Source organism: Petromyzon marinus, chromosome 80, assembly GCF_048934315.1.
Source record: "Petromyzon marinus isolate PM22_M1 ecotype Great Lakes invasive population chromosome 80, UKy_Petmar_22M1.pri1.0, whole genome shotgun sequence".
Classification (NCBI taxonomy): Eukaryota; Metazoa; Chordata; class Hyperoartia; order Petromyzontiformes; family Petromyzontidae; genus Petromyzon; species Petromyzon marinus.
Genome location: NC_133746.1, coordinates 11,314,602 through 11,325,563, shown reverse-complemented (window position 1 = coordinate 11,325,563; position 10,962 = coordinate 11,314,602). Strand labels below are relative to the sequence as shown.

General features: G+C 52.3%; 1 protein-coding gene across 1 annotated transcript; it reads right to left on the bottom strand.

Moving 5' to 3' along the window:
* Nucleotides 1-8,070: 8,070 nt before the first annotated feature.
* LOC116958663 (shaker-related potassium channel tsha2-like) lies at nucleotides 8,071-9,878 on the bottom strand. The gene has a single exon (XM_032981394.2). It carries the CDS (start codon nucleotides 9,876-9,878, stop codon nucleotides 8,124-8,126), a length of 1,755 nt encoding a protein of 584 aa, XP_032837285.2. The 3' UTR covers nucleotides 8,071-8,123.
* Nucleotides 9,879-10,962: the final 1,084 nt, after the last annotated feature.

Genomic DNA, 10,962 nt, shown 5'->3' with positions numbered 1-10,962 from the left:
ACTTTACCGAAAAAAACTAAGAATATGAATTACTGCAGTCACGAAAGCTTTAAATCAAAATTTAAGGTCCTTGTTGTTCAGCAGCAGCAGCAGCAGCAGCGTCGGGTCACATCGCGTGAACGTGAACGGGTGTCGTGAAAACCCATGGCCACCGCCCCCGGCCGCGGCCGCATTTGTAGGATGAGTTGGTGTCGCGTGAACAGAACGTGGTTCCAATTCGTTGCTGTGTTACAGCGCTACATCTCGATTGGAAGCTTCCGTGACCGCAGGGATGCATGCTCTTTTGGTTCTATTCGGTAAAGTCACCACGTAGGTGAAACAAACAAACAAAAAATAAAACAGCAAAAAAATCACACGACGTTTCGGCCACAACACAAGCGGCCTTCATCATGGTGAAGGGGACCAGGCTGTCTGGAGGACAGCGCTGGAGTGAAAGACAGAGCCAAGCTCAGACCGCTGACCTTTAAGCTGTGTGAGAGTGATTAAGGTGCCTTGACAAAGGAATTAGCATAACAAAATTAGCATTTTATTGGCGGACTTATCGTGATGAAAGGTGTAGCACAGTGATCGGCCGCCAGTCAAATGTGTGTAGTAGTGTACTGTATAGTGTAGTGTGTAGTGTAGTGTATAGTGTAGTGTATAGTGTAGTGTATAGTGTAGTATGTAATAGTGTAGTGTATAGTGTAGTGTATAGTGTAGTGTATAGTGTAGTGTATAGTAGTGTAGTGTATAGTGTAGTGTATAGTGTAGTGTATAGTAGTGCAGTGTCTAGTGTAGTGTATAGTGTAGTGTATAGTGTAGTGTATAGTGTAGTGTATAGTGTAGTGCATAGTGTAGTGTGTAGTAGTGTAGTGTGTAGTGTATAGTGTAGTGTATAGTAGTGTAGTGTATAGTGTAGTGTGTAGTGTAGTGTATAGTAATGTAGTGTATAGTGTAGTGTATAGTAGTGTATAGTAGTGTAGTGTATAATGTAGTGTATAGTAGTGTATAGTGTAGTGTGTAGTAGTGTATCGTAGTGTATAGTATAGTGTATAGTGTAGTGTATAGTGTAGTGTATAGTAGTGTAGTGTATAGTCTAGTGTATAGTGTAGTGTGTAGTAGTGTAGTGTACAGTGTAGTGTATAGTAGTGTATAGTGTAGTGTGTAGTAGTGTAGTGCATAGTGTTGTGTATAGTAGTGTATAGTGTAGTGTATAGTGTAGTGTATAGTGTAGTGTATAGTGTAGTGTATAGTGTAGTGTATCGTGGTGTATAGTAGTGTATAGTGTAGTGTATAGTGTAGTGTATAGTAGTGTAGTCTATAGTGTAGTGTATAGTGGTGTATAGCAGTGTAGTGTATAGTGTAGTGTATAGTGTAGTATGTAGTAGTGTAGTGCATAGTAGCGTAGTGTATAGTGTAGTATACTAGTCACAGCGCTTCACCAGTTGCGCGTTGGCGAGGGCAAAACCAACAACAACATTTACACTTCGAGCAAACCGCTACATTATAACGGCGAATCACAACTTGGCGTAACTCCGGGTCAGGTGCAACCCATGGAGTCGCAGACAAAACCCTCTCAGCGGTCCACGGACTGGCCACGTGCATTGCATCACGCGACGACAACCCCCTTCGCCTTTTTTGCGCGAATCCAAACCCCAGTAAACATCTACTCCCGGTGACGTCGGTAGCGGGAGCCCCGCAAGCGCCGTCTTAACACTCCGGGCAAGTCGCCCGAATCGGCGACGGGAGGACGGGAGGACGACGGGAGGACGACGGGAGGACAGGAGGACGACGGGAGGACGGGAGGACGGGAGGACGGGAGGACGGGAGGACGGGAGGACGGGAGGACGGGAGGACGACGGGAGGACGACGGGAGGACGGGAGGATGACGGGAGGACGGGAGGACGGGAGGACGGGAGGACGGGAGGACGGGAGGACTTGGGCGGCGGCGGATGTTCCAGGCGTTTTCTTCCTCGGTAGACTCCGCGCCGATCTTTGCGCCACCTGTGTCACCGGAACGGGCGGCATTGGAAGCTTCCCCGCCCCCCGGAAGTTTAGTCCAGGGAGCGTCCACGGTTTTCCCGTCCGGGTTGCTCGCGTGGAAGCCGCTTTGGCCAGGTGTGAGCTTGAGCGGCAAAGATTTCGCGTCCGCTAGTTTGGGCGCTTGGCGGTGTTTTTTTGCTTAGCTTTTTTTGCACGGCGGCGAAACATTTTCCTAAGCTCGCGGGCGCCATTTTTTCGTGACGGTAGTTTTGGCGCGGTAGCGGCCAGGTTTTCCGCGATGCGGGTTTTTTTTCCCCGGGGACGGTGGTTTTTGTTTTTTTTTGCACGGCAAGCGAAAGTCTCTTTTCGTGCGGTAGTTTGCGGGCAATGCGTCCGTGCAGTAGCTTTGAGTCTGTGCCCAGGAGTTTTGGCGCGGTAGTGACGTGTTTGTGTGAAGTCGTTTTTGTTGTTGTTGTTGTTGCACAAAATAGAGGCAGGCGTTTGTATCGTGGCGTTTTGCACACTAGTGACGCGTTTTTTGTTGAGTAGATGTTGCACAGTAGTGGCGCGTTTGTGTACAGTAGTTGTTGCACAGAAGTGGCGCGTTTTTTGTACAGTAGTTGTTGCACACAAGTGACACGTTTTTGTAATAATTTTTACACAGAAGTGACACGTTTTTGTATTCATTTTTGCACAGAAGTGACACGTTTTTGTACAGTAGTTTTTGCACAATTGTGACACGTTTTTGTACAGTAGTTTTTGCACAATTGTGACACGTTTTTGTAGCCATTTTTGCACGGAAGTGATGCGTTTTTTGTACAGTAGTTGTTGCACATAAGTGACACGTTTTTGTAATAAGTTTTGCACAGTAGTGACACAATTTTTGTACAGTAGATTTTGCACAGAAGTGACACTTTTTTGTACAGTAGTTTTTGCAGAGTGACACGTTTTTTGTACAGTAGTTTTTGCACAATTGTGACACGTTTCTGTAGCCATTTTTGCACGGAAGTGACGCGTTTTTTGTACAGTAGTTGTTGCACATAAGTGACACGTTTTTTGTAATAATTTTTGCACGGTAGTGACAAGATTTTTGTACAGTAGTTTATGCACATAAGTGACGCGTTTTTTGTACAGTAGTTTATGCACATAAGTGACGCGTTTTTTGTACAGTAGTTGTTGCACATAAGTGACACGCTTTTGTAATAATTTTTTGCACGGTAGCGAGACGCTTTTTGCACGGTAGTTTTTTTGCACATAAGCGACACGCTTTTGTAATAATTTTTGCACGGTAGTGACACGTTTTTTGTACAGTAGTTGTTGCACATAAGTAACACGCTTTTGTAATAATTTTTTGCACGGTAGCGAGACGCTTTTTGCACGGTAGTTTTTTTGCACATAAGCGACACGCTTTTGTAATAATTTTTGCACGGTAGTGACAAGATTTTTGTACAGTAGTTGTTGCACATAAGTGACACGTTTTTGTAATATTTTTTGCACGGTAGTGACACGTTTTTTGCACGGTAGTTTTTTTGCACAGAAGCGACACGCTTTTGTAATAATTTTTGCACGGTAGTGACACGATTTTTGCACGGTAGTTTTTTTGCACATAAGTGACACGTTTTTGTAATAATTTTTGCACAATAGCGACACGTTTTTTGCACGGTAGTTTTTTTGCACAGAAGCAACACGCTTTTGTAATAATTTTTGCACGGTAGTGAGTCGCTTTTTGCACGGTAGTTTTTTTGCACAGAAGTGACACGCTTTTGTAATAATTTTTTACACAGTAGTGACAAGATTTTTGTACAGTAGTTGTTGCACAGAAGTGACACGTTTTTGTAACAATTTTTGCACGGTAGTGACACGTTTTTTGCACGGTAGTTTTTTTGCACATAAGTGACACGTTTTTGTAATAATTTTTGCACATAAGTGACACGTTTTTTGTACAGTAGTTGTTGCACAGAAGTGACACGTTTTTGTAATAATTTTTGCACGGTAGTGACACGATTTTTGTACAGTAGTTTATGCACATAAGTGACGCGTTTTTTGTACAGTAGTTTATGCACAATAGCGACACGTTTTTTGTACAGTAGTGTTTGCACATAAGTGACACGTTTTTGTAACAATTTTTGCACGGTAGTGACACGTTTTTTGCACGGTAGTTTTTTTGCACATAAGCGACACGCTTTTGTAATAATGTTTTGCACGGTAGTGACACGATTTTTGTACAGTAGTTTTTGCACATAAGTGACACGTTTTTGTAACAATTTTTGCACGGTAGTGACAAGATTTTTGTACGGTAGTTTTTTTGCACAGAAGCGACACGCTTTTGTAATAATTTTTTTGCACAGAAGCGACACGTTTTTGTAATAATTTTTTTGCACAGAAGCGACACGCTTTTGTAATATTTTTTTTGCACAGAAGCGACGCGCTTTTGTAATAATTTTTTTGCACAGAAGCGACACGCTTTTGTAATAATTTTTTGCACGGTAGTGAGACACGATTTTTGTACGGTAGTTTTTTTATTTTTTGCGCAGTAGCGAAGCGATTTCTCGCACGCCGCCTTAAGCCACGGTCGTTTCTATTCATGCGCGCCCCGCGTAGTAGTGTATAGTGTAGTTATTTATTTTTTTCTGGGGGGAGGGGGGGAGGGGGGCACAGCGGGTTTTGGTACAGTGCAATCGTAACGAGGTTGTCTTTTTGTACGCTGCTGTTTGCGGACAGCGCACCAGCAAGTTGATGATGTTGTTGTTGTGGCTTTTGTTGTTGTTGTTGGTGGTTGGTGTTGGTGTAAAGAAGATCTCCGCTTTGCCCCGGGCGCGAAACTGGGCTCGGCTTCTAACCGAAACATTTAAAGCCACAATAGTAACACGTTTTTGTTTTTTTTGGGTGGGAGTTGTGGGGTTGGGGGTGGGGTTATATTGCGTAAATAAAATAGATGCGTCAGTTCAAACCCGGCAAACACCCGGCACAGCCAACTGGTAATGCTTTCGCTTGAAATCAAAATTCATATTCTTGGTTCTTTCGGTAAAGTCACCGCCACGTGGAAGGGCGACAATAAAATAATAAAAATATGAAACAATAAAATTCATATTCTTGGTTCTTTCGGTAAAGTCACCGCCACGTGGAAGGGAGACAATAAAATAATACAAATATGAAACAATAAAATTCATATTCTTGGTTCTTTCCGTAAAGTCACCACCACGTGGAAGGGAGACAATAAAATAATAAAAATATGAAACAATAAAATTATTATTCTTGGATCTTTCCGTAAAGTCACCGCCACGTGGAAGGGAGACAATAAAATAATAAAAAATATGTATAGTAGTAGTAGTGTCGCGTAGTAATGGGTTGTCACGTAAACAGAACGTGGCCAATTCGTCACTAGTACAGCACTAGTGTATAGTGTAGTGTATAGTGTAGTGTATAGTGTAGTGTATAGTGTAGTGTATAGTGTGTAGTGTAGTGTAGTGTGTAGTGTAGTGTGTAGTGTATAGTGTAGTGTATAGTGTAGTGTATAGTAGTGTAGTGTATAGTGTAGTGTGTAGTAGTGTATAGTGTAGTGTATAGTAGTGTATAGTGTAGTGTATAGTATAGTGTATAGTAGTGTATAGTGTAGTGTGTAGTGTAGTGTATAGTGTAGTGTATAGTGTAGTGTATAGTGTAGTGTGTAGTGTAGTGTATAGTGCAGTGTATAGTAGTGTATAGTGTAGTGTATAGTGCAGTGTATAGTAGTGTATAGTGTAGTGCATAGTGTAGTGTATAGTGTAGTGTGTAGTGTATAGTAGTGTAGTGTATAGTGTAGTGTATAGTGTAGTGTATAGTGTAGTGTAGTGTGTAGTGTATAGTAGTGTAGTGTATAGTAGTGTAGTGTATAGTGTAGTGTATAGTGTAGCGTAGTGTATAGTGTAGTGTATAGTGTAGTGTATAGTGTATAGTGTAGTGTATAGTGTAGTGTATAGTGTCATGTACAGTACTGTATAGTGTAGTGTATAGTGTAGTGTATAGTACTGTATAGCGTAGTGTCTAGTAGTGTCGTGTAGAGTGTAGCGTAGTGTATAGTGTAGTATACTAGTACGGCACGCCGGTGTGTTGGAGATCCAAGCCACAGCATTTACAATCCGAGTGACGACGCTTCGCCGGTAATTACAACCAGCTTCATCAGGCTACAGCCAGATTCGTGAGAAGAAAAAAAACTCTTATTGTTTCATTCCTTACATAGAGGCGTAGATGAATGAGTCAACGTACATTATGCATGCGCATCATGCGAGAACCTTTGATATTGTGCATTAAAATGGCCGTACCAAATGGTAATCCCGGCAATTTAAAGGCTCGTGGCTCGAACGCGATGGCGATTCATTTTTACAGCCCACCCCCTCCTCCTCCTCCTCCCCCTCCTCCTCCTCCTCCTCCTCCTCCTCCACCTCCTCCTCCTCCCCCTCCTCCTCCTCCACCTCCTCCTCCTCCTCCACCACCTCCTCCTCCTCCTCCCCCTCCTCCTCCTCCTCCTCCTCCACCTCCTCCTCCCCCTCCTCCTCCTCCACCTCCTCCTCCTCCTCCACCTCCTCCTCCCCCTCCTCCTCCACCACCTCCTCCTCCTCCTCGAGAGGCTCTCAGCGTCCGGCACGACCCCCCGAAAAAAGCCGGACGGACTTAAATGACTCCGTGCGGGCCAAAGCACGGAGCTCACGGAAGACGCAATGGGGGGGGGGGGGGGCCTTGCGCTGCGTACGAAAGAAAGGCAGGCGCTGGGGAGGGGGGGGTGGAGGGGGGGGGGGAGGGGGGGGGGGTGGAGGGGGGACAGCAAAGGCCCTGAAATTATCACGACGATTGTAAATCACTCCGGCAAGCCTCGATCGGTAAGCGCCGGGCCATACGCCCTCCGACGGCGCCTTCGGCAGCGTTGTTGCGAGTTGCCGGTGGTCATCGCCTTCGTGAGTATATCCTCGGGGAAGGGTGGGGTGGGGTTATATATTTATTTCTCTCTCCTTTTTCCAGCGACGAGTTTGTCGGGACGCAAGGAGGAGGAGAAGGGAGGAGAAGGGAGGAGGGGGTAGGAGGGGGTAGGAGGGAGGAGAAGGAGGAGGGAGGAGGAGTCAAACCTAAAACGACCACCGGGACCTCCCGAGTCCTTCAAATCCCAAGGGCAACGTGGCAGGTGGGAGGCAACAACGTCCAGCGGTCGAAGCAACGAAATCCGCGGTCAAACTCCTCCATCGAATAAAACGATGGCGGATTTAACAAACAAAAAAAAACACACACACACACAAACCGCGTGAGTACGGAGAAAGATTGTGAGTTGGTTATGATCTACGTAGAATCCCACACCTCCCTCCACCCCAGTATCACCCTTCTTGCTGAGGCAGCTGTCCTGGGAGGGGGTGGGGGGTGGTGGGGGTGGAGGGAAATCCGCGAGAAACTCCCTCGCGTCGTTTAAAATTCCTCGTTCCGATTGTCCGTCGCCTAACATGGCCGATAACCACGACAAAATAACCGCTTAAGACGATGCACTCACCAACGTACGCCTCCCCCCACAACCCCCACCCGCAACCGCTCCTCCTCTTCAAAGCGTTCACCGGCGAGGGCCTCCCTCCTCACTCGGTCCAATCCGCGTCTCCCTACCGTGGAGGATGTCCGGCGGCCGTGGCCGCTTGAGGCAGGCTGCGGTGGCAAGGGGGCGTGGTGGCAAGGGGCCGGCGGTGGCAAGGGGGCCGGTGGCAAGGGGCGCGGTGGCAAGGGGCCGGTGGCAGGGGGCCGGTGGCAAGGGGCGCGGTGGCAAGGGGCCGGCGGTGGCAAGGGGCCGGTGGCAAGGGGGCGCAGTGGCAAGGGGCGCGGTGGCAAGGGGCCGGTGGCAAGGGGCCGGTGGCAAGGGGGCGCAGTGGCAAGGGGTGCGGTGGCAAGGGGCCGGTGGCAAGGGGCGCGGTGGCAAGGGGGCGCGGTGGCAAGGGGCCAGCGGCAAGGGAGCGCGGTGGCAAGGGGGCGCGGTGGCAAGGGGCGCGGTGGCAAGGGGGCACGGTGGCAAGGGGGCGTGGTGGCAAGGGGGCACGGTGGCAAGGGGGGCGCGGTGGCAAGGGGGCCCGGTGGCAAGGGGGCGTGGTGGCAAGGGGCGCGGTGGCAAGGGGGGCGTGGTGGCAAGGGGGTCGCTCTGCGGCCACCGCCGGGCCTCACACATCCGTGTGGCAGAAGTCCACGGCGCCACCGCCGGCGACGGCGTCGGCGGTGGCGCCCGCCGACGGCCACGCCCTCGACTTGTCGGCCGCTGCCGCCGGCAGCACCGCCGGCATCACCGCCGGCAGCATCACCGCCTCCTCCCCATCCAGGAACGCGTCGCCGATGTCCCGCAGGTCGGCGAGGCTCCTGGACGCCTTCTTCTTGGAGTCCGTCGGCAAGCCCTGCCCGCAGCCCTGGCCTTGGCCTTGGCCTTGGCCTTGGCCTTGCCCTTGGCCTTGCCCGAAGCCGCCGGCTGCGGGCACGGTGTAGTAGAGCGTGGTGTCCTCCTCGCGCGCCTTGCCCAGGTGGTAGAAGTAGCTGAAGTTGCTGACGATGACCGGCACGGGCAGCGAGATGGTGAGCACTCCGGCGAGGGCGCACAGCGAGCCCACCAGCTTGCCACCCACCGTGATGGGGTACATGTCGCCGTAGCCCACCGTCGTCATGGTGACGACGGCCCACCAGAACGCGTCGGGGATGCTGCGGAAGGCCGTGCCGGGCACGTCCGCCTCGGCGAAGTACACGGCGCTCGAGAAGATGACGACGCCGATGAGCAGGAAGAAGATCAGCAGCGCGAGCTCCTTGAGGCTGGCCCTGAGCGTCTGCCCGAGGATCTGGAGCCCCTTGGAGTGGCGCGACAGCTTGAAGATGCGGAAGACGCGCACGAGGCGAACCACGCGGAAGACGGCGAGGGTCGTGGCGTGCTGCGTGGCGCCGCCCCGCAGCTCCAGGAGCTCGGTGGCGAGGGCGACGAAGAACGGCGCCACGGCCACGACGTCGATGACGTTCAGCAGGCCCCGGAAGAAGGTCGCCTTGCGCGGCGACGACAGGAACCTCGCGAGCAACTCCAGGGTGAACCACACGATGCAGACGGCTTCGACGACGAAGAATGGGTCCGCGAAAGTGGCACGGGCCGACGAAGGCGGGGGCGACGCCGAGGGGCCGCCGAGACCGCCGGGGCCTCCGCCGGGACCGGGGCCGCCACCGGGGCCACTGCCAGGGCCGCCGCCGGGGCCGCCGGGGCCTCTGGGACCGCCGGCCGCCTCGCGGAAGCGCGGCAGCGTCTCGACGCAGAAGACGACGATGGAGGCGACGACCACGGCCACCGACACGAGCGCGACGCCCTTGGCGGCCGGCGAGCTCTCGGGGTGCTCGAAGAGGAGCCACGCCTGCCGCTGCAGGCGGCCCGCCGGCAGCGGCCGCTCGGGCTCGCGCGCCAGCCCCTCGTCCCCGCGGAAGCGCGCCATCGCCGCCTCGCCCAGCTGGTAGAAGCGGATCTCCTCGGCGAAGACGTCCACCGACACGGAGTCGGGCCGACGGAGGCGCCCGCCCGACTGGTAGTAGTAGAGGATCGAGTCGAAGCTGCAGCGGCTGCGGTCGAAGAAGTACTCGTTGTGGCGGGCGTCGAAGAAGCGCCGGCGCTTGCGCGAGTCGCCCAGGAGGGTGCGAGGGAAGCGAGAGAGGGTGGCGCGCTGAGTCTCGAAGCGGAGGCCCGCCACGTTGATGACCACGCGGTCGAAGAAGTTGCAGACGGCGGAGGAGGCGGCGGAGGCGGCGGAGGCGGCGGAGGCGGCGGAGGCGGCGGTGGAGGCGGAGGCGGCGGCGGAGGCGGCGGAGGCGGCGGAGGCGGCGGAGGCGGCGCCGCCGACGCCGCCGTTCTCGAGGGAGGGCTTCGGCGGAGACGACGACGTCGCGTCGTCCGCTGCCATGCTGCCCCCCAGAGTGCCGGACGCGCCCCCCTCCCCCCGGCCGCCCCGCCCCCCCCCCCCCCCCCCCCCCCCGGTCGCCCCCCCCCCGAAACTCCTGGATCGCCCGCTCGCTCGCCCGATGGCTCGCTGACTAAGGCACCGGCTCGCGAGCGATGTCACCGACTCACTTGCAGTGTCACTGACTCACTCACAATGTCACTGACTCACTCACAATGTCACTGACTCACTCACAATGTCACCGACTCGCTCGCGATGTCACTGACTCACTCGTGATGTCACTAACTCACTCGTAATGTCACTGACTCACTCACAATGTCACTGACTCACAATGTCACTGACTCACTCGCGATGTCACTGACTCAATCACAATGTCACCGACTCGCTCATAATGTCACCGACTCACTCGCGATGTCACTGACTCACTCGCGATGTCACTGACTCACTCTCAATGTCACTGACTCACTCGTGATGTCACTGACTCACTCGCAGTGTCACTGACTCACTCGTGATGTCACTGACTCACTCGCAATGTCACTGACTCACTCGTAATGTCACTGACTCACTCGCGATGTCACTGACTCACTCTCAATGTCACTGACTCACTCGTGATGTCACCGACTCACTCACAATGTTACTGACTCACAATGTCACTGACTCGCTCGTAATGTCACCGACTCGCTCACAATGTCACTGACTCACTCACGATGTCACCGACTCACTCGCGATGTCACTGACTCACTCGCGATGTCACTGACTCACAATGTCACTGACTCACTCACAATGTCACCGACTCACTCGCGATGTCACTGACTCACAATGTCACTGACTCACTCGCGATGTCATTGACTCACTCACAATGTCACTGACTCACTCACAATGTCACCGACTCACTCACAATGTCACTGACTCACGCACAATGTCACCGACTCACTCGCGATGTCACTGACTCACAATGTCACTGACTCACTCGCGATGTCACTGACTCACTCGCGATGTCACTGACTCACTCGCAATGTCACTGACTCACTCACAATGTCACTGACTCACTCGCGATGTCACTGACTCACTCGCGATGTCACCGACT